The sequence below is a fragment of the Balaenoptera acutorostrata genome, chromosome 5 (assembly GCF_949987535.1).
Source record: "Balaenoptera acutorostrata chromosome 5, mBalAcu1.1, whole genome shotgun sequence".
Taxonomy (NCBI): Eukaryota; Metazoa; Chordata; class Mammalia; order Artiodactyla; family Balaenopteridae; genus Balaenoptera; species Balaenoptera acutorostrata.
Window position 1 is genome coordinate 34,551,582 of NC_080068.1, and position 25,382 is coordinate 34,576,963.

At 33.9% G+C, this 25,382-nt stretch overlaps 1 protein-coding gene across 6 annotated transcripts in view; it reads right to left on the minus strand.

Annotated features, from left to right (window-relative positions):
• FBXW7 (F-box and WD repeat domain containing 7) overlaps positions 1-25,382 on the minus strand; it is a 205,389-nt gene that overhangs the window by 22,350 nt on the left and 157,657 nt on the right. For 5 of the 6 annotated variants that reach the window (XM_007189414.3, XM_057546651.1, XM_057546652.1 and 2 more), the window contains 2 exons: positions 6,798-6,880; positions 3,663-3,804 (listed from right to left, as the gene is read on the minus strand). In XM_007189414.3, coding sequence (XP_007189476.1) covers positions 3,663-3,804; positions 6,798-6,880 — 225 coding nt within the window. Of the gene's footprint in view, positions 1-3,662; positions 3,805-6,797; positions 6,881-9,291; positions 9,587-25,382 lie in introns of those variants that run through there. The other variant, XM_007189417.2, reaches the window with a different exon arrangement.

Sequence of the window (25,382 nt, forward strand, 5' to 3'; positions counted from 1 at the left end):
TTTAACACCTGAGAAAACTGAGGTTCACAAAGGCTATTTCTTGACCAAGAGAGGAAACTAACATTTATTGAGTTTCCACTGTATTTCCAAGAACAGCTTTAAACACATTTACATGTTTTCTCCCTTTCGACAACTTTTTAGTGTTATATCTATTTTACAGAGGATGAGAACACAGGCAAAAGTAGTTACATAATATCAATGAAATTACCCAGTTATTAAGAGGGAAAGCCAGAATTTGTACTAAGAGCTTTTTCTTCTAAGTCAAAGTGCTTCTCATTACATCAGGATACCTCTGAATATCAATTTCAACATCAGAGAATGTTAATGGTATTGGTGTCTTTACCTAGTCTACTATTTGCAAGTGAAAAACTATATATTAACACTCAAATGACATAAACAAAATAAAAAAGTGACCAATCCTCTTCCCCCAAATTAACAATCTGAAAGCATCAACCTGGGGTTGCCAAAAAAAGCAGAATCAAGGGCAACTGAAAATCCAAACAGTACAAAATTTGTGTTTTTTTTTAGTTTTGTTTTTAATTGGCACTTCTATTTTAGAGTGGCATTCTGTTTCAATTTCCCTTTTCCTAAAATGGTGTATCATTTGTTCTCATTCAATTTATAAATTGAGTACAGAGTACTTTGTCAGAATAGATGGAGCTGGACCAAAACAATGCTGTATCACCATCTTAGGAGCAATAGCAGAACAGTAAGGGGACGAGCTCTCCCATTTTGCTTGTTATGCCACAGAAAAGTCATCATTAAATGCCCCCATAGCACATCTGTAGAAATCATGCCAGTTTAATTGTCCCTCAAGTATACCACATAGGTCAACTCATGACTCCCCCACTTTACTATGAAATTATCTCTCTCTACAAGTTAAGCTTTAAAGCACTGTAAGCCTTTAGGCAAGTGATTCATTTCTAGTTAGTTTGGCACCAGCCCTGAAAACTAAGGGCAGTGTACCACAATGAGGCCTTGGGTGTGTCAAGGCAGAAATGGTACTCAAAGGATTAAGGTCTTGATCTACCCGTCTAGCTGACCTTCTGTTGCTGGTAAACTTCTTTGCTACAGAATATTTACGTGAAAAAAAATATATAGTACTATACCTGCAGGGATAATTCTATATGTTATTCCTATTAACTGAGAACAAGTTTTCTACTTCTCCTATGAAAAGTGATCAAATGGGCCTTTTTATAGGACAAAAGCTAGCCTAATATAGTTTACTGAATATCATTAATTCTAAAAAAACAAGTTTTTAAAATTACAATTAACATTTCTGAATTTGGGATGCATCCCATAATCTATGGTATCTCAGATTTGACAACATACAGTACGTGGGAACATGAGGACGTTTCATTAAGAAAAGCATGAGTGAGCTAAACAAGCCAACATTGTACAAAGGACTCCCTAAAACATCCTCACTGCAAAATAGAGCACAAATGCCCCCTACTATATATCAGTATTTGAGATAGTTCTCTTAAAACTGGTAAAAAACCTAAATGGCTAGCAAAGAATATTCTGGGACTCTGAAACATTGAAAAAAAATAGGTCCATACCACATACAAAAATAAATCTCAGTCTAGACTACCTTCTGATAAGAAATAAAGCTTTGTATATAAAATAAACATTTTGGAGGCTGTCTACAATGATGATAAAACTATTGCTAATAGTGTAATTTTCCATCGTGTTGGCACTTTCCTATAAAAATGACATGAAATCAGTCTCTGCATACTCTCAAGTGCTGTGCTGCTCACACTACATGTGCGTGTAAGCATGACAATCCACACCCGTATTCCTGTCTCCTTGGCTTAATCAGAGATGATACAAGTCTTTAAAGCAGTTTTTTTAGGCTTTGTAAGTGTCTGAGTTCTATTTTCACCTCTAATTGGCGGGATACATCTTTTTTTAAAAGGATGTGACAAATAATTTAGAATTCTGAGGGCATGTGTAGGAAAAAATTAAAATAAAATTAAAAAATCATGAACCTAAGATAAAAGAACTCAGATGAGGGGAGGGAATGATCCTTAAGGAAAGGTAAGTTTAATTAACAAATGACTGTGAAAACAAAACACAAAATCTTTGTAATTGTAGTGGTTCATAACATTACTGTAACAGTGAAGTATAACTTTTATGCCTCTAAGCCATAGATTCTCAACCTCAGCAATTGATATTTTGGGCTGGATAACTTTGTGTTGGGGGAGGCTGTCCCTTACATTGGCTCCACCCATCAGATGCCAGCAGTGTCCTACCCCCGACCCAGGCAGTCGTAAGAACTAAAAATGTTTCAACCAAGGGAAAATTTGCCCCCTGTCGAGAAGTGCTGCTCTAACCTTTCAGTTATCAACTGAAAAAAGAAGTTATTCTAGTTTCTCTGAAATCACCTGAAGGGTAGAAAACAATTTTAAAAATCCATTTTAAATAAACATTGCTTCAAGTGAGTTTTCCAGCTCCAGAAGAAAAAATCTGGGACATTTACTTAGTTATTGCCCAGGTATTTTAAATATTGGGATTTATATAAATGGACACCATAAAAATCTGAAATATCAAATAAAATCTATAAAGTATCTTCTTTTTCAACCATTATTCCCCTATGCATTCATAAAATACCATCAATCAAGTAGCCAGAGGTAAGGAAATATATTCATTTTACATTAGTACAGTGGCTAGTATCAGAGATACCTTCACTTTACATACTTTATATTATTTACTATTTACAAGGAATAATTAACCAAGTGTTTAATCGATGCCAACTACTTTGCTAAATACTTGACTTCTATGTATTATCTCACTAGAAGAAGAGATAAATCAATTTATTATCACTATCATGAGTTATAAAATTCATAAGATTCAAGGTTTGGTTGTAGCTGTACTTCCCGGTAAAATTCCCAAAACTTTAAATGCTAGTAAAATATAGTAATCAGAATTTTGAGCACAATAAGCCACACACAAGCATGGCACTGATGGAAAGAAGCTGCATCAACTCTTGGAGGCTACGAGGGTAACAGTGATGGATAAGTTACCACTAGTGACTAATTAGCAGAGTTCTTACAATGCTTAACTTCCAAACAGTGCAATTTAGAAAACAAGTACATTCAGTAATACCAGAAGCCCAAACATAAAGGAGAAAAAGAAAGGTCTTATTATCTAAAAAGCAATAAACAATGCAAATGCACACTTACACAAAATAAGCACTGGACCCTCTTGATTAATATACCTAAAAATTAAAGTGAGTTCCCTTATTTTTAATAGCATTTTTTAATTGAGATATACTTCACAAACATAAAATTCACCATTTAAGTGTACACTTCAATAGTTCCCAGCACACCCATCTTGCTGTGCAACCATCACCACTATCCAATTCCAGAAAACTTCCATCACCCTCAAAAGAAGCCCCATACCTATCGGCAGTTAGTCCTAACCTGCCCTCCCAACATCACCTAGCAATCACTAATCTCCTTTCTGTCTCTGTGGATTTTCCTGTTCTGGATATTTCATATAATCATACATTATGTGGCCTTCTGTGTCTGGCTTCTTTTACTTAGCATAAGGTTTTCAAGGTTCATCCATGGTGTAGCATGTTCCTTTTCAGGGCTGAATAATCCCTTATTTTTTGCAGCAAATAAGTGAAGCATTTCAAGTACTGTGTTTAGACATGTCACCTGAAACATTTTCAGCCACTCCTGGAGGCCTGTAGGTGGTTGGACAGATGTAATTCGGCGTCGTTGTTGCCCTTGGCCATTGGCTGCTCTCAGGTCTCCAAAAGTTGTCGGTGTTGCTGAACATGGTACGAGGCCAGCGGTACTACAAGAAAATACAAGAGTGGAGGCAAAGACAGATATTTATTAAGAATAATGGGCTCTAGTTTAATAAGAATGGGACGACACGGCATATTTCAAACATTAATCAAACTATTATTTTTATTTGCTTGTTCCCAGAGAGCAAGGATGCACAAAACCTATTCTGCTATTGTAGAGTAAGTTTCCTCCCTCCTACATAACCACCTGTTTTTATCCCGGCACAGCTAATTGCAACCAAATGACAGAATCTCTATGGCAAAACTGTAAGTTGTTGATAACATACAAATAATGTTAAAATATTTCCTGAGAAGATTCAGGTTCCACTTGCCTATGACTGGTATTCAGCATCATAATTAAACAAAAGTTTAAATTTCTTTCATAAAAAGGGGTGTGAGATTATTAATGCTTTAAAAAATTCATATATAGAAGTAGTCTGTTAAATGTTTTAGACATTTCACTAGTCATATTATTCCTTAAGTTTGCTCCAGATGCCTTCTAAATTATTTATAATATTTGTCTATTCCTCTCTAATTTCTATTGCTATGATTAAGCTTAGTCTAAATAATATTTGACAGGAATAAGCCTTGATTAGAAATGTGTTTACTCAAACAGGTAGGTAGTAAGAACTTATTTTATTATATGCAAAATTAAATACTGTAAAATGAGATCATTTTGGCTAAATACTTTTAGTCAATAATTTAAATTTTGAGACAGTTAAAAAAAAAAGAAACACCACAAACCTGAAATTCAATTAATTCTACCACTAGTAAAATAAGAGATGATCTATCTCTAAAATTGTTCAACTCTCCTAAAAATGCCTAATAGCAGAAAAAGTAGTTAGAACTATGTTATTAGTATATTAAACTTTACTTTCTAATTTCAATGCCTAATTAAATTAGTTAAACTCGAGGTAAGTACTGAACATCTCTATCTTAGAGACACGTGGGAAAAAAGGAGCAGAAAGATTCAGTTAATAAAACTGCGTTTGTAAAATAATCTTCATTTTATTGAGCTATGACAGTAAAGCGTTTTAAATCCAAAGAACATATAAATTATATCCTAACAGTTAACTATCAAGCTCTGAAAAATTACTAATGAAACAACTCCAATTCTTTTCTATCCAGCATATCTCACTATTTTGCTTAAAAATGCATCTCAGTCACCAGATTATACAGAAAAATCTTCATATCTACCACCTTTAAATCTTTTAGCATTATACATCTAAGATGGTCTCTAACATTCAACAACTAAATCTATTTTTCTTTTATCAAATTTCAGAGGTAAGCTCTATTTTCTTCTCTGAAATGAAATAGGGTGTGATTATAACTTAAATTTTCTAACAAAAATGATGAAAAATCATAGTTTCATCTTATTATTAGAAAATCTTTCAACAAAATTAAAGAACATCAAAAATACACTGATCAAGTCTCCAAAAAGACACGGCAATCAATATGCTGTCTGGTTTGCTTTAGTAAGACTGTGTGTTAAAAGGCTAAAAATAAAACTTTCACCTTTGCAGGTACTTTCTCAATAAAAAAGTCGGCAACTAAAGAAAAATTTTACTGAAATGTGTTCTGTGGTAAAAATTCAGCAGTCATTTATAAACTGCCTTAAAAACAACTGAACCATTTAATACTTCTGCCCTGGCATTAGCCATATTAATTGAAGACCAAAATTATATGGTTGACTGAAATCTATACATTAAAAAAACCAGCACATTTTAAACATTAAACTCAACTGTCTCATCCAAGAAACAGTTTATCAAGATTAGAAGAAAAAAAACAAAAATGAAGTGAATAGTTTCACTTGTCTATCACTCCACACCCTCTGGCGGAAGTGCCAAAACACAGTGAAATTGTCAAAAGGCAAAGCCTACATAAGAGGGAGGAAGGGAACAGTTAACGTGGGAAAATCACACAAAACAGCATTTCCTGAGTAACCAAGAAATAGCTTTATTTTTCTCTTTTGTATCATTTTTGTATATAAAACTACTCTAATTATTATGATTTCTAAGTTTCACCAAAGAGCACCTGAAAGAAATATTTTCCACAACTGAATGAAGTAAAAGTATAAACTGGCTCCCTGGAAAAAAGAGATGCAGTCTGTAACAATGTTCAATCACATAAACTTATGTCTGAGCAATGTTAATTTTATTGTATCTTAAAGAGTAAAAATAAATCTAAATCAAAATATTGAGGGGAAAAAAAAGAAATGTCACCATCATGAAGTTCTTATGGTTTCTATAACTTTCAATCAGTTATTCGAAGAAGTGACAATTATGCAAAAAAGACCCCAAAAAAAACCCTTAAGATGCTTTTGTCATTTAAATTTTAAAATACCACATTCCAAATGACATCCAAAGCCATTTTTAATTAGCTGGGTAATAGATATTGTGCTTAAGTTAGCCTAATTAGCGTGAGAGTGGGAAAAGTTTTATACTGATGCAAAATCCAAAAATGATGGAATGGTGCAGGAAACAAGAGTACAGTTGTATTTAGTTGTTATGGAAACTATTCTACTGGTGTAGAAATGTATGTGATAAAAACATAAGACTTACGAAGCAAATAAAGGGGGTTTCTAACATAGTAATCTCATGAAATAAGATTTAGTTAGTAATTGTGCGGTCTATTTCACTGCTAACAAATGTATCTTCAGTTATGCATATATAACTATCCAGCCTAGAACAGCTGTTGCTATAGTAACAAGATACATTTGCTCATATCCATATTTTAGGATTTGCTTTTTAGAATTCCTTAAAAATTACGATTTAAAAATTCTGTTGATAAGAGAACTTCTGCTTGTGTCTTACTTCAATGTATTAGTTAGTAATATAAAGCCACAGTGGTAGTCATTCTTCTCCTTATTTAAAATGTATGTTTCTCAACTTTCAGTGATCTCAAAATGTGTTAAACAGTCAACAGTATTAGTGACAGAATCATCAACTCTTTAAAGAAACATGAGAATCGTGAGAGAATGAATTATTATACTTAATATTACCTTGTATATTCTGAGACTTTGCATGGTTTCTTTCCCAAAGAAAAAGAGCGGACCTCAGAACCATGGTCCAACTTTCTTTTCATCTATAAGGTAAAACAAATGAGATAGGTTTAAAAAAAAATCACCTGTCCAACTATCAAATCTTAATGTTAGCATCAGTAATACTGAACAAATTCTTAAATTTTCATATGCCCGCAATGTTAATTAGGCATAGTTAATTCATATAGAAAATAAATGTTTCATACTTTCTTCTATTAGTTCTACTTTGTTTTACTCTTTACAAGACTGGAAAGGTGAATTTTCTCCCCTAATATTTGTCCAGAAGAACAGTGTATGGCGATTTAAAAATTGATATCCATCGTATATATTCCTTGAGAGTACTACACCTTTCACATTTTCTAGTTTAAGAACCAACACAGAGGAACATGTCATGTTAACCCACATAGAAAAGAACCATATTTAATATACTGTTCTTAATGATTTACATTTTCCTTTAAAAACATATTTTAAGAAAGATAAACAACAAATTCAAAATTTCAAAATCAGAATGGAAGTAATAGTCACTGAATTTAAAACACATTATTATAAAAGGGTAAGGAGAATAATGTAAATAAAATGCTCTTTAAAAGTAATTATGATAAGGCATAAAGCAATGAATATGGGCAATGAAGACAGTACAAAAAGTAAATCCATAATAAGAGGGAAATCTGGAGATGGTATAATAACGGTAGAAAAAAAGCCATCAATTGATATTTTACACAGAATACATAGCTCTACTGACAGATACTCACTCAGGACAAAATATTCTAACTTGAAAACCAACAAGAAAAACGGAAAGATTTAAAAAGAATGAGTTATGCATCTCTGTAAGGTATACCCGACACCTGTAGTTTTAAAGTATTTCATTATGCTATATAGGTATGTACTATTGTAAATATATTCAGAATTATATTTTATCATCAATATTGAAATATATATTTTTTTATATTTTACTATTGGTTAACTGAGGTCATCTTACTATAGATATGTTATAAAACTATAAGATCTGAGAAGATTCAACTTTCTCTATTTCAGCAACCCCTCTAAGATTTGTGTCTGCTAATTAATTACTGTATCATTGAAAACGATGGGAGTGGGGAAATCCCAGAGTGATAGAAAGTTACCCTTATTTTTGTAATAAGGTGAAAACCCTTGCTTTGCAGCAGCCTTATTTTCTTACCTACTCCTCACATGGGAACGTCATAACACAGCATGCCACACTGTAAATACCAGAGAGAAGCAACAAGACTCTAAAAGCTTCTTGAACCACACTCTGGGTAATAAAGACTGTGTTTTTATCATCATGAACAAAGTATTCTAAAACACAGGGATAATCTTATAATGTTAGAGGCAAGAGGTGAGCGTACGACAAGCTCATCCACGATTTATACCTTAGTTCATGAAATACCGACAGAAATGGAATTGGTCTTATTTCAACCCTTCAGAAGTTTCTGTGCTCATAACATTGTTTTAAAGTGATTCCTCTCAAAACTCATTATTTTCTTTCTCCCAATAATTTTAATAAAAAGCAAAAATAAATACCTTAATACATTGGTAGCCACATGCTTGCATATATATAAATTATGGACACACATGTACACATACACACAAATGTATCCATCAGGAAGGTCAGTCAGTACAGATTACCTTAAAAATCTATTCCTTATAACTTCCACAAACCCTCATTTTCAAAGTTGTTATGATAAACTTTGATATTCACTGTAATTAAGTTTGTAATACTGGCTTTCGGAACTTCCCTGGATATCTTGTAAATATATTGGTGCAAATGCCATTTGCCACTAAAGCAAACTTTATTTCCATCTTAGAAATCCTTCAATGAATAAAAATGCCTGAAATTCATATCAAGGGAACTGCTGTGAAAGGATTTTTAAATTTAGAATATTTTATAAAAAAAGCACTTTCTGTATGACTATATATCTTTTAAATATTATATTGTTTACTGAAAATACTGACTTTAGAACCAAAAATCAATTCTGCAATTTTGAAGGGGTACAGAAAGTAAATATAACCTCTTTAAATATAAATCCCCAATATTCTAGCGATTCTACACTTTAAGAGAGGCAACTAAAGAAAAAAGAAAAACCTATATATAAGGTATAGAAAAATTAAAGGCAAAAGGTTCACTAAAAGCTAACTAAGGATAGAGTATTTCCAGGTCAGCATTTAACGGAGCCACATTTCTAAAGTCTGAATATATTTTTAGAGGAAAATTCTCAGATTAAAATGTACATTTTATTTTAAATGTAAAGCTTTTTCCAGTTCACGTTGTCTTTCCATTATTTGCTTACATTCATGATATAAAACAGAATACCAGACATCCAGCCACCCACCAAAATTAGAGGATACTGCAGCCATCTCTGATGATACAGATTTTCCTTCTCAGGCAGGCACACACACACAATCATACAACACAGGAAGAAAACAGCTTACTTACTTTGTAAAAAATCATTTTTAGTGTGCCGTAGAAACCCATATTTTCTGGATTTTTCCCCTTCAGTGATTCTGTGCCCCCGTGTGTCCGGCTGCTTGGCAGTCTCTGACAATATAAACCTTTTTCAGGTAGGTATGTCACAGATTCTAATGTGGACATGCTCAGGCACGTCAGAAAAGGAAGATTAGGGAGCAGAACCGGCAACAAAACTCCACAGTAGAGGCAAATGCAGCTCAGTATCAAACCGCTTCTTGGGACGCACATACATACATGCAGCTTGACTGAGGAGAACTCAAGGGAATAATGAGAGAGAACCGAGCAGATTATTGGAGGAGACTCTGCCCTGTCAAAGCCTGGCCTGAACAGATTCCTCCCTCAGCAGCAGAGGGATCAGATTACATCTTCCCTTGAACACAGAATGGTGCAGTCCAGGATTCAGCAATGCAGACTGCACATCAATTACATGGTGATCCGCTCCAGGGAACCCGTAAGCACACAGCGCGCTGAACAGAGGGAGGAGGTGGGCAACGAAGGAGACCGCCCCCATACCACAGCCCCCTCTCTCCCCTTTCAAACTTTCAGGAGGTTATTTTTGTATTTTGTAAAACCTGCATTTTTGAAGAGTTTTAAATGGCAAGCATCGTTTCCGCAAATAAGTCCTTTCAGAAACATTTTGAAAATGGAATATATTTTCATATGGTCCTCCTAACGGAAGCAAAGCAGTCTATTTTCACTAACTGCTACCCTATTGCAGTCAGTCCTGGCAGAGACTGATCAGGTTTTTCAAGTAGCTTGGACGGTCCAAAATGGGCAATTCCAAAGGGAGGAATTAGATATTCTTTGGGGCGATTTACAAAAAGGTAAACCAGTTTGGAGCATACGGCATTTGCAGAAATTATGTAATAAGTTATACTTCAACCTGTATATTTCTTATACTAAGATTTAATGTAAATATTCCCTTTGCTTTCCCATTCCATTCATTTAAAACATAGTCTTCAAGAAAATTACCACACACTGCCAATCCTTACTAATCATGAGAATATCTTTTTATGATTAACAAACTAAGTATATAAAGTCTGGCTGAAAGGTTCTGTTTCTCCCAAGAGAGCAAAAACTGTGCTCATTGGAGAGTCTTATAATTATTTGTTCATTTACTGTTGAGTAAACAGGAGGCACTGGACTTCTACCTCTAAACTTACTTTCACAATGTGTACTGCTTATCATTAAAAAGGTATTTTATAGAATAACAAAGGTACTAAAGTTTGCCTGAAGGCAACCTTTTTCTTAGAATGACTACTAGGCAAATCTAGATATTTCATCGCTCAACTTGCTACAAAACCAGCTTCGGAGGCAATTATAAGATTCCTTGGACTAGAAAGGCCCATTATTAAGGGCCTAGTTAATTAACTCCTACCCTCCCCATTAACTTTCTTTATTACAAGTAAACTGTGTGCCTATAGTTACTTAAGTACTTAAAAAGTTTCTTCAGGAAAAAAGAAATACTATTTTGACTTACTACATTTTAATACTCTCTGCTATGGTAATAAATGACTTTTGTTAGAAAAATGATTCTAAATACTGCATAAAGTAGTATCATAATTTTAAAAATAAATGTTTACCTTTTTAATTAAGACATTTAGTCAGTATAACATCTTTTACTTTATTTTTTTTAAACATCTTTATTGGAGTATAATTGCTTTACAATGGTGTGTTAGTTTATGCTTTATAACAAAGTGAATCAGCCATACATATACATGTATCCCCATATCTCCTCCCTCTTGCGTCTCCCTCCCGTCTTTTACTTTAAAACATAAATAAGATAATCTAAAATTTTATGAAAATGTACATCTTGGGTCTTCTCCTGTAAGTTATAGTCTACATATTATCTTTAAAAAAAAAAAAAATCCCCTTCCTGGCTCTTAAACTAATTCTTACCCTCAGAAACAATATGTACATGTAGCCAGCAAAAGTTAGTTTTCTAAATAAACAATTAGCTTACTTCAAAGGAAAGTTCCTTTTAAAAAGAAATCTCTTACTCTTAGGAAAAAAAAATCCCAAATGTTAGGAACAGACCCATAAACCCTTTTATTAGAGCTTCAGAGCACGCAGGATTTAAAAAAAAAAAGGATACACCCTCCCCCTATTCTGGGCTGTCTGAAAAAACTAATTGTAAAATGAACACCTGAAATTTCCTCTAAAGCTTGTCGGGGGACAAAGAGACTACCTACCAGTCACATACTGGTATATACCTTGACTTCAATTGAAATCATGTCCTACCTCTAGTTGAACTAACCTTTTCAAATTAAGTCTACTCAGTTGAGGACACAGATCAACTTTAATAAACCAGGAATGCTGTCTCAAAATCTAGGATAGTTAAAGAAGAAAATATCTTAACTTTGTACATTCAACGGAATGCTCTTCTGGTTACATGGCTCCTATGTATGGCTATGAAGTTACAAGAAAACCTGATTCCCACAAATGTATGTTTATATGTAGGTGTGTATATTCATATTTTATTTTTAAATAGGTAAAATATTTATCTGGCTCAAAAATCAAAATGATATGCAAAAAGTAAACACTGAGAAGACTCTCCAACACTCCCACCCACCCATCTACCATGGTTCCCACTTGGAAATGATTTTCATTAGTTTGTTTATCCTTTAAGTGAGAATGTGTATGCTTATAAATACTCACAAAGACTTAATTTTTCCAAATATTTAAACAATTCTCCCTAATATCTTGTTTATAATGTTAATTTGAACTGCGAAGAAAGAATTTTCAAGCAAAGCTAGTCAACCAAGTCTCTAGATTTCAAATTAACAGAATAAAATGAATGATTTTCAATATTCTCTAAAGTACTAGGGATGAAAATTGTGATCTATTATATTATTTTCATCATAATCTATTATGAGCAAAGCAAATGAAATCATTCTCAAATTCCTGTTTCTGGGAGTCTTGGCTAAAATACAAACATTTAAAACTTTATTCAGAGATTTAAGGTTTTTAGTAATATGACTGAAAAAGGCTTTGTGTGTGAATCTTTATCTATCTTATCCCTGTGGTAGACAGAAACATTGTAAAACTGAGATCAGTCCATAATCTATGTTAAATAAGTTTACCAAAAAAAGTATTTTATGCTTTATGCTAGAATGTTAGCTACTAAGTTCACTGAAAAAGCTAGCTAGTTAATCATTATAGCTAAGAAAATACTTGTGTTTGTCATCCACATTTTTAGAATTAATATCTCAGTGTATTCAATATCATTTTCACTACAATAAACTAAATCTTCATGTAATATCAGCTAAGCAATGAATTTCCCATTCTATAAAGAATTATTTCTTGTGCTGACGGACGTGCTATAAACCTTGCTGAAAATCTATTAGTAAGGGAGTGACTAACAATGAAGTCCTTAGATTATAGCCTATCTGCTAATTCAGGCTCAGTGCTCATTTCATCACAACTCCATTGAGCTAGGTGTAGGAGGAATGCATGAGAGCAGGAGCTTGAAAACTGAAAAACAGCACAAAGATATGAAGATGTGCTGCCCCAGAGTGTAAGCCTCTGGGAAATAGTAGCAGTAGAATGATTAACTTGTGAGCTAGTATAAGAGAAATGGCTCTTTCTAAGCAATTGGTGGGGATGACTAAGTTTTCAGAAGAGCAAGCTGTGGTTATGGGCAGAAACAAAAAACAATCTACATGTAAATAGTGAGAAAAATACAAACAGTAAAACAGTCTTCATGTATCATGTATCTTCAGAGAAGTATGTATCTTTATACATGGTGCCGACAGAGGAAGGAGTCGTTAATAGAGTACTTTTCCTCACCTTGACTCTCAGAGTTCATTATTTCCATTTTAAATATACTCTTCCATTGCACTTATCATACCTCATTGTAATTTTTATACATCTCTCTCCCCTACCACTCGAAGGTTCACAGCTTTCTAAGGCAAAGCAGAAAAATGATATATAACAAATAATTAATAGTTTTGAATCACTGGCCATACAAGCAAGTAGTAGCAACCATGGCATCATTTTTCTAAAGCATAAATATATAACTAGTACTAAATTATACTTATACTTAGTGCTAAAAGTCCAACTATTGTATTATAATTAGTTGATGATACTATAAATACTATTGGTTCTTTGCATTACTTTGCCAACATTTAAATTTTTATTTCCATTTTATAATAGTAGGATAATGTGTTTATATTTGTACGTCAGTGATTTTCTTCATTACTATTATGACAACATTCTTTACTCTGATGTTACACTAAGAAAACCACCTAGCACAGTTAGCTGTCTTGCCTTGAGCACAGAATTTAGATTAGAGACAGTTTGGGATTTCAACATCAAAGAAAGGAATGGCAAGCATGTTGAGGTTGAAACAAACTTGAAATCTCACTAACCCACAGTCATCAGGTTTCTGGGATGCAAGTTCTTATTAAAAGGTTCTCAGCTGAAATTGGCAAGTTAATAAACCTGTTCTATCACAGGTATTATCTATTAAAATAGGATGTATGCCCAGCACCTACATTTTCCCTAATACAAGTAGGTGGCAGTATTGATCAATGAGCTATTTTCACATTTATTCATTCGTTACACATTTATTTACACCAACTATGTGTCAGGCACAGGATAGTACATAATTAAAAAAACTTTTTTTTTCCCCTCCATTGAATTTATGCTCAATTTAAGACAGAGAATAGGGTGATACATATACACATCTGATTCTTAGAACTCACACTGAAATTAGTTCAAAAAAATTTTTGAGAATATGTAAAACGAAACAAAGTAAGCCACATTTAGCTTGAAATTACCATCCAAGGAAACAAATATTAAAATACTACTGCATTAAAAAATATCCCAAACACTAAATATTGTAATATATAACAACTTTGTTTAAAATACACTTGTTGGGAAGTGAGGGGGATGCTTATAATAATATACAAAATCCTAACCTCAGTAAATCAAAATGCAAATCAAAGTATCACAGCTTAGACTGGTTTAAAATTTTTTAAAGATAACTATGATTGTAAGAGTGGTACTTAAACATTTTTTTCTTATTTCTGATGTTTAAAATATTTATAACTTTCTTTATAAAAATGCAGCCCCTGAGGATTTGACACAAATTACAATATTGATTCAAGATAAAAGTTCTTTTCATCCCTTAGTTTGGGCCAAATTACTGATCTGATAAACATGCACAAATATATGTATCTACCAATATATAAATATAGACACATACAGAATTTCACACAATAATGCAAGTTAAGAGTTCTATTTATCACAGGCACAGAAGAAAATAATGAAGATGGGAGCTCTGCTTGTTTGCTCTTCTAAAATTTATATTGTTATAGAGCTGTCAGAGACTTACTACACATACCAAAACATGACTTACAATACTTCTTTGTAGACAAGCAACATCTGCAATAATTTGACAAAGTTGGTAAGTCACTCTGGAGTTTATCCTGAATTATCTAGAAAGCAATTAATCTTTAAATTTCATGCTTAGAATCCAAAATAAACTACCAGTAAGCATCTTGAATTCATACCTAGGAGTTTCCTCTCAAATTTTTATTATAAATTTTTTGTAGTAATCCCTTCAGTAAAGTAAGAAAAATATCATGGGAAACTATTTTTTAAAAGGTTACGTTCAAGAAAAATAAAACAGCAAATATGACCCAGGAATGAATTTAATTAACATGGAGAAAGAATGGAATCAATTTCCTTCCATGTACTGCTTAGAACCACATTTGCTCTTCTTTCTTTATCCAACTGGATATTTATGGCTGCTGTTTGTAATGTTCAAATATATTTACCTGGCTTGAGAAGAATTTCCTATAGATGTGGTATATCAACCTTGTATTTTAGTATTAAAATAATCTTTCATTTTAAGCACTGCTTAAAATTCTGAAATTAATTTCTTATATTAGCTACTAGTCATGACTAAAAAGCTTTGAGAAAAGAGATAAAGGCTAAGAAGTAAAAAAGTTATATCCACTGAATCAACAGAAAAACCACTAATAGCAGGAAGCCATTGAGTGTAGAACTAGAAGGGATCTTGGAAATCATCTAATCTAATTCTCCTTCGTTTGTGGAATGAACCTAAGTTTCGGAATCGGAGAAATCTGAGTTTACGCCATTACTAGAGTGTAACCTCGGCAGGGGTTACTTGACCATGATGAGTTCCAGTTTTCTCTTAAATGTGGTGGTAATACCATTTACCTTACCAACCTAGGCCACACAGTCATTGTGAAAACACAGAGATGCCCCTATAAAATAATAACTATTATTTACAGGTGAGAAAGGTGAGGTAGAGAATTGTCTTGCTCAGGGTCATACAGCTATTTTAGAGGCGTAGGCTCCAGTCCCAAGTTCACTACTTTTAACTGATTTCCATTAGCTATGTGATGGCTCAAGTTCAGCTAAAAAAATCAGACATTACTAAAGAAGGAAAATAGTGTTATATTTTGCAAATAGCAATTAAATATGCAAACCACAACTAAATCTTGATTTATTCAGTTCATGGAATGAATATCTAGGTCTATGTAACTATGCTTCTGCTACACTTGGGAATCTGAGGCAAAGACATGGTAATTGGGGAAAAGATAACAGAAACTGACAGAAAGAGTTAGCTTAAATGAAATCAATCAATTAAGAAAAAATCACCCACTATCTACAAAATGCTACTTAAGTCAAATAAAAACATTGCAATAACCCTCCACCCCTAAGATACTTAAAATCCAACTAGCAAGACAAGAGACTAATAGAGAACAATATTTGACTGGATATCAGGTGCCAAACTGGGTAGTGTAAGAAGTCAGAAAATGGAGAAATCATTTAACTAGTCTGAGATTTCATAAAACATACGATCTTGCTTCTAAATTTAAAAGACAGGGCTTCCCTGGTGGCGCGGTGGTTCAGAATCTGACTGCCAATGCAGGGGACACGGGTTCGAGCCCTGGTCTGGGAAGATCCCGCGTGCCGCGGGGCAGCAGGGCCCGTGAGCCACAATTGCTGAGCCTGCGCGTCCGGAGCCTGTGCTCCGCAACAAGGGAGCCCGCGATAATGAGAGGCCCGCGCATCGCGGTGAGGAGTGGCCCCCACTGGCCGCAACTGGAGAAGGCCCTCGCACAGAGGCGAGGACCCAACACAGCCAAAAATAAATAAATAAATAAACTCCAATCTCTAAAAAAAAAAAAAAAAAAAAAAGGTTGTTTAAAAAAAAAAAAGACAGAAGTTTGGTAGATGTTGAGGAGATAGAAGGAAATTATCATCTGTGGACCCAAGATATATGTGGAAATGCCACAATCATTAACTTGATGGGCTGACAACATCTATAAGACTTCTAGCAGTCACTAGTCTTTATAAGGCTCATTAGGGAATAACCTTTTTAATACTATTATCTCCTAATTCAAACACTTAATACTACAGCTAAAATAGTCTTTAACTTACTAGTAATGGTTTCTTTAAAAGTACTTCCTGCCATGACTCATTCTTCCATTTTAGGGCTAATATGTGTCTTTCTGTACAAGGAGAACTTTACTGTGTGGGTGTGAAGACTGTAGACCTTTTATTTTAGTTACAAACACTGACTATGAAGGGGTCCTTCTGTTTCCAAAGGTACTCATACAGAAATCATATATAAAAGCAGGTTGTACTCTTGAATATAGGGGGGAATGGTGCAGATATAAGAGAGTTCTTAAATAAACATTCAAATGTCATATTCACCAAAAAACTTTATGAAAAGACAATAAAAAATGTAACTCAGGGCCAAGGTGGATACCTGACTCATTCTCACCAACATGTGGCCAAAAGGACCTCTACTATTCAAAAACACAGCTTGCTTGGAAAATGAAATACTTTGTCTTGTTCCACTCCCAGCCCTTTCTTCCCATGCCTTGCCCCTCCAGCCTCCAGACTCAAAGCCTCCTGCTAAGGAATAGATTTCAGTATAGAGCATTCTGAAGGCACAGAAACTGTTCACCATATACAAAACTAGGAGAAAGGTTACTGTAAAGTAGGAGTTGTGAGATTCAAACACATGATAAAAAGTATGGTCCTTTTGAAAATATATACACATATATTTAAGTATGTGTGTGTGTGTGTGTGTGTGCATGCACACATGTGTATGGATGGGGAAAACCTACATAAATATATAAAAATGTGCACAGTGGTCATCCAAATGGCTTAATAAGAGATTTTCCTTCTTTTTCTTTTAACTTGTCAATAAACAAGTATTCCTTATTATGTGCTAACAACTGTTCTAAGCACTGGGTATAAGGTAGCAAACAATGCAGATGAGCTCCCTAGTCTCATACAGTTTGTATACTGGAGTGGGGGAAAACACACAATAAATAAACTAATAAATGAAAAAGATAATTTCATATAATGCTAAGCTCTAAGAGAGAAATAAAACAGGGTACTATGAAAAAAGTAAGTAGTTAACAGAGGGTAGTAGAGAACTGTAGCTAATTTTGAAAGGTATTACCCAGGAAACAACTTTTAAGTCAAAATGGAGTACAGCCTAGACTCAGCAAGAATAAGGCCAATCTGGCTAGGTAAAGTGACTGGTACAACATGAAGACGGAGAGGTAACCAAGGGCCAGATCATGTAGGATCTTGGCCACGGTCAAGAGTTAGGATTTAAGGAATTCTAGTGCAATGCAAAGCCATTAGAGGATTCCGAGGATTTCTAGAATACACAATTTCTGTGTATATGTTTTAATATTATTTTTTATATTTTCAAAAATGTATATAAAATTGAAGACCACTCACAAAGTAATTCTCACTTGCTGAAACTAGACATATAGAGAAAATGCATAAAAATCTTCTCAACTCTTTCATGTCCAATTACTCTTCCATTTCCCTTATCACTTGCCACCACATACTAATTCTCAAACTTAGCACCCATTCCAAGATTCTTAAACTTGGAAAAGGAAGAGAATTGGAATAGTAGGTAATACTTAACTATTCTGTACCATGCACCAAGCACCATTCTAAAGCCTTTATATCTAGTAACTCCATTCTATAAGAATGATGGGGTAACTACCATATCATCTCTATTTCCTTGCTCTTCCACTTTCTATGCCCTGATTTTATCTTTCCATTTGATAATTTACTCTTTTAGAGAAAGAGAGAGATACTGGGCTCAGATCTCTGTAGATTGTTAATGCATCTGCCAGCCTTAACTTTAGCAAATGTCTGCAATGGTGAAAGACATGGTCACCCTTAGTTATTGGAGGTGAAATGATTTTACCCATGGTACACGTTTTAAAACTGCTTCTCTGTGATCATAAAGGAATTCAGAACATAATCACTGAATCTTAAGGTTGGAAAAAGCCTTCAACTAAAGTTTAGCACAGCCTCCGTTACACTCTTAGGTATACTTTCACTAGCATGTTGTCATCCAGGACCTGGTTAACCTAAAATACGTAAATTATTCTCAACTCTGTGGTCTTCTATTAGTTGGCTTACTGATTTTGATAATTATGTTCAATTATAAATATTTGACTAGCAGACACATAAAGTCCAGATTCAAACTTATTGCACTTTTTAAAACATAACATCTCTTCCCAAATATCTTAAAAAATTTCCAGAAGAATTCAAAATGAGAAGGGATAGCTTAAACCAATCTCTTCAAACTCCAGTCATGAATCAAGGTCTGTGAACCTGAACTTATTTCCCTTACTTAAAAACATTTATTAAGTACCTATTCCATATTGGTGCTAGGCCAGTAAGAAACATAAATCACACCAGGTTCTTCCTCTAGAAAGTGTACATCATAGTGATCTTTAATCAATTCTTTACTTATTTTAGAGTAGCTTGCCTGCTCTTTAAGTATTCAAGTGTTTGATGTAGCTGTCAAGTGAGTAGGGAAGAACCTAGTAATCATGCCCCCACTACATATAAAAAGGAGGATTCTAAATATTCATTTGAGAAACATCAATTTACATTTTAAAGCAATTACTGTACCTATAATTTAACAAACTGCATTCTTTACTTTGAAACTATCAAGAATTATATGACTAGCATAACACTTACATGATCTCTTACCTTTTCAGGAGATTCCAAAAGACTGAAGATTCAGTAAATAAAATCTGAGTACAAAGAAATATTGCTGGAAATAGTCATGAGTAGGGTTTGACATAATTTTGTCTGTCATGGAAAGATTTTCAAAATAACTATTAATTTGAAAAAGTATCTGATCTACAGTAGTCTTTTATTTGCAATGAACTGTAAGATTGATGATTAGGAGTACTTTGATATCTTGGCAAGACTATTGTAATAGAAATATTTTATTTATAAGTTCATTTTCTTTATTAAAAGTTCTTTAATATTTAGCACATAACTTAAAAAATATTTACCTATAAATACTTGAGGCCTCCAAATGTTTACAAATTAACTTTGAAAGTTTGTCACACTTGAAACATGACTCTAAACAGTTCTTTGTGTAGGATGGATATCAGGGTTTCCCCACCAGTTGCATGAAAGCATGGTATGTAGTGACGGCATGCTGACTATTAAACAAATTTGCATACAACTTAATTAAGAACTGCTCTTTGCACACAGCTGGTCTGTTGGAAACTGTTACATGGTGGTATGAGAGCACTTCAAAAAACTAAATCTAAATTTTATTTTTATTGAGTCAATGCATGTTCAAACTTCTACAACATGAAAAAAAAATTCTATGAGGAACAGCTTAAATCTACCAAAGAATATAAAGTTAAAGCTAGCAAAAAGATGTTGAACTTTAGAATATTCTTAAAATTGTAATATTTTGTTAGCTCTTAGGATAAAGACAGATGGACACACACACACACACACACACACAAACACACACACACACACACCCCTCTTCATTTTAAGCCTTTCCTTTAAAGTTATTCTATCAGGAGACAAAAACGGCAAATTAAGAACTCAGAATTTTTTCCAGAGATGTTGAATGAGGTGATACTAATCATCATGATCACAATGTAAAAAAGCAAAGACTAAAATTAGATGGTATTTTCTAAGATATTTTTACTCAACTAGCTTTTATTGAACAATTATAATAAACAGATTTTGTTAGGCCAAGGTGTAATTTACTCCCCACCAATTCATTTATTTCAAAGACCTTAACTTTGTGAAGTTCACTCTGTGTGTTTATATATAGGTAGCAAAGGAAAAGGAAATTACTGTGAGAAAAATTTATGGTGAGCTTCTAACCCCACATTTCATTTCAATATTATCAGTCTCATCCAAATGAATCCTGAGTCGTATAATGGTTCGCTATTTTCTGAACAATGAAACAAGAGGTGGAGAAAAACTAAAGAGTGACTCAAACATTTTATTTTTATAGATCTAGACCTACCACATTCTAGAAATATTTAGCCAAGGTTACTGAAAGCCAGACGACTCCAAGCAAAAAAGGATGCAAAATTGAGCAAGATGTAGTCTCTATCCTAGAAGAACTCCCCAATTCAGAGGGAAGGACAGACAAATCAATAAAAAAATGACAAAGCAATATAACTGATAAATAAAATTGCTCAATTTATACGACAATACACAGACCTAGAAAGAGGAAGAAATAAATGTTAATTGTTTAGAAATAAATGTCACACATGGCAATATATTAAACCAAAAGAATAAAGGAAAAATAAACACTAGATTTTATTCTGACTTGAGTGCTCCTTCAGTGCTCACTATCAAAGATACTATAAACTATTCAACTTTGAATAAGCAACTCTTAAAAAAAAAATGATCTCTTAAGAAAATGAAATATACAGGGAAGAGAACTTACTATACGCCAGGCACTCTTCTAGGTGCTTTACTTCTATTAACTCACTGAAACTGTGTTAACAATCCTGTGAAGTAGGTACTACTATTAACCCATTTTACAAATAAGGAACAGGCACGGTGAGTTTAAGTAACTTTCCCAAGGTCACACAACTATTGAGTTGGTAACAGCAATTTAACCACAGGGAGATCTTGGTCTCCAGTTTATAGAAAATGAAATAGGGTTTTCTACATATACAGCAAGAAGTATTGGTAGTTAAGAAATCTTTGGGATGCTTCCTGGGCTATTTCAGTGTGCAAATGTGTGATGTATGGATGAAATTTATGTTAGACTCACAGTAGACACAGAGAAAGAAAAGACAAACTAGGCAGCTAATTATGTACTCTGATACACTTTATTTGTGGGAATTTACTAAGAGCAACTTGACAAAGAGTTAACACACTACTGCCAATGCTTCCTTGGTGAAGAACTGCTCCAAGATGATGGCATCTTGGACATGTACTGAGGCTAGGCAGCCATCAGTAGGCAGAGTGGAAGAAAGTCTGATGGAAGGTGCTCACAACAACACATGGGTTTTGCCTCCTTTTCCCAAATACCCTAAGAACTTCTATCTCCTACCCTTATTTCTTCATGTTCCATGCTTTATTTCTCCAAAACGTGAAATAATGAAAAAGAGCTGAGAACAGAATACACGAAAGTGTCTTCACTGGAAGGTCCTTTCAAAGAGGCTACTGGGTCTCTCACCATTACCAAAATGATCTGAATGCTATAGTAGATAGGCAAAAGTTATTGTATACATTATAACACTTATTGAAGGAACTGCTTCAAGTGATCTTTATTGGTTACTCTAACCCAAATACACTTAACAGGGAATTATGACTTCTATTTGATTTTTAATTTAGTTTAGTTTAGTAGACAGCCTAAAAATACTTATTAACCAAGTACTGTGTACGTGTGTGTGCATATACATACACACACACACACAGCACTTTTCCATCTGAGTACATACAGAACATACTCTTCAATATGGGATTATCACTTTGGCCGTGTTTCTTAATTTCATCACATATGACCTTTTTCTAAGAGCCAATCCATCTTTAAGAAATGTCAGTTTGATCCATGTGTGGTTATCACTTTCTAGCAGTAAGCACCATTGTCGATACATGCATATCTCTATGAGTCTACCCTACACTTTATGGTTTCAACTATCTCTAATTACCTTTATTCTAAGTAGGATACACAATTACAACAAATTTAGATTTATATGGTTATTTTAATCTCCCACAGACACTCATTCACTCAACATTTACTTGGTTGCCTATTATACACAAGCTAAATTAACTATGGTCTCAGCTTCATGACTGGAGTTCACAGTGTAGTAGGGGAGAAAGCATAAACAATTAAAACAGAGCAAAGCTGAAACTAGTAAATGCTACACAGTGTTAGAAAAATGCATAATGCTAAGGTTTTGACCTAGTTTGGGGGTTCAGAGAATGCTTCTCTTCTCTAAAGGAATGACTAAGCGGTGCTGTGGCGGGGGAGGGGCACCCGTAGGGCTGCAGTGCACAGAATAAAGGTATTATGGCAGGTGCAAGATGAGGCTAGAGAAGTAGAGAAGGGCCAGCTTATGCAAGACCTCATAAAGGATTTTGGTCTTTACCATAAGAGTAATGAAAAGTCAAGTCAGTCAAGGGAAGGGCATGACCCAGATATACCTCTTGCAATATCATTCTGAATGTAATGTTAAGAACAGAATGGGGAGTAGAAATAGAGACAGATGCGGAGAACAGACGTATGGATACCAAGGGGGAAGGGGGGTGGGATGAATTGGGAAATTGGATTGACATATATATATATTGATACTATGTATAAAATAGTTAACTAATGAGAACCTGCAGTATAGCTCAGGGAACTCTACTCAATGCTCTGTGGTGACCTAAATGGTAAGGAAATCCAAAAAAGAGGGGATATATGTATACATATAGCTGATTCACTTTGCATACAGTAGAAACTAACACAGCATTGTAAAGCAATTATACTCCAATAAAAATTAAAAAGAAGAAAAGAAAAAAGAGCAGAATGGGGAAGTAAGTGAGAGTTGATGTGGAGAGACTGTGGCGGAAGCTATTCCGTTAGACCGTGAAAGAGATAATGTTGGCCTGGACTAGCTAGGTGCATAACAGATGGACAGAAGTGAAGAGTTAGGAGATATTTAGGACATAAAACGCAAAGGATTTGGTGACAGATTGGTCATGGGAAATAAAGGAGAGGGAGTTAGTTATTAACAATGACACCAAAGTTTCTTACTTATGCAACTGGATGGAAGATGACAGAGGACACTGAACAAGGTCAGTGTTTGTCTTTGTTTTCTAGAGCAGGGAGAATCACAAGTCCCATTTTTAGTCTTATTTGGTTTGAGGTGTCTTTGAGACATCCAGGTCTCAACTCCTATCATGCTCCAACTGGCTCTGGAGCTCAAAAAGAGGTCTAGATTGAAGATAAAAACATGGGCATTAACTGTGTATAGGCCATCTCCAATTTCCTTTGCAGAGGCACCTCCTCCCCATTTTAAAGCTGTGAATCACAGTGCTTGAACCCAACACCCTGTCACAATGTGTGCACATTAATTATTTGTCTCTCTTCCCCATTAGACTGTAAGTTCCATAAAAGCAGTGACCACGTCTATTTTGATTCCTATTGTATCTCAGCTCCTCACACAGTTCTTGCACATATCAGGGTATCAATAAATAATATTTATATGAGATAATTAAGAATGTGAGATACACTCTAATCTACAATGACAGAAGTACAGAAATAATAACTGAAAAATATTAATAGGTAAACAATACATTTCACATATTTATTATTTATTTAGTATTGCACTATACATATTATTACTTATAATATTTTATATGTTTTCCCCCTCAGGGAAAAGTAATAAAATTTTCTACATATTTATCAGTTACACAATTCAAGTATAAATTAAATTGGAAGAAAATATACAGTTTGATATGCAATGAAAATGCAATTATCTTTGTTGTTAAAAGCCACCCTGGTTTGGGACTTCCTGTACCTTTAAAAATGCCCACCAGAATATAAACTTTTACTGATAAAGGCAGTATACAGTTTTAACCACACTTAATGTACACCATTTCCTACAGATCTCACTTACCAAGTATTCTATTGATTCACAGGTATTAACCTAACAGATAGCATTTTTGTGCTTCAATTTTACTGACAGGAAACCTACAGCAAGAAAGTTTTTGAGAGTTACCAAAAGCATTATAACTAAAAAAAAAACTTTGGCAAATATGTATCTTAATCCCTATGAACAGAATAACAGGCTGAATTCCATTTCCATTAAAATTAAATTGAAAACTGCATTTTTACATATAATTGCCTAGCTTTATTTTGCTTTACCTGCTTTTTATCACCATCTCCCATTGAGACAGGATGTATCAAGAAACATTACATTTAATGAAAAGGGTCAAAAGAACTAAGATCCCACTGAAATATCTTTAAAAAAAATATTGATAGATATTTCAATTACTACTTTATTCATTTTGGTTTTGTGAATTTGAAACATATGCAAGTAATAATTTTAACAATAGATACACTTGGGGGCATACCATTCACTTCTAATTTTGAATGCAGATAGAACAAACATACCTCCTCTTAATCTTCAATGTAGTCAACACTACACATATGGATTTCCAAATCCTCTTTGGTTTTCATCTTCTGATAAATATTCTCATATATCAAAACTGAGGAATGTTATTACATCGCTCAAAGAATGTATACATGTATACATTTCAAAGCATGTATACAAAACACTTTTGTATATAAACATACTCTGGAATGTTAAGTAAATATATTTGAAGACTACAAAATATAGTGCAAGATGACGAGAAACACTAGCTAACAGTATCAGTGTTTTTTAAATTATATTAAAGAGAAACAAAATATACTAAAATAAAAAAGGAAAACTGATAAAAAAAATTTTGGAAGAGATTGTGGTTGGGCCATTTATTACTTATTTGCAGTTAATTAATATTCTAAAAAGGTCTACAAAAAGCTGAACAACCTCTCAAGCTCTGAATTCATGGCACTGACCTTAGACTTTCTCAGAATGATTTTTAATGCACTCTGTTATTAGTAAAACCTGTTCAAACACATGCCCCATCTGCCAGCACCCCATCTGCAAGAGAGCTTCTTATTCTTGTAGACAGTACAACTTCTGCTTGCTTCCTTCTCTACATACCAGCTGTATGGTAATGAGTATGAGCAGCTGAAAATCCTGCATGATAACAAAGCT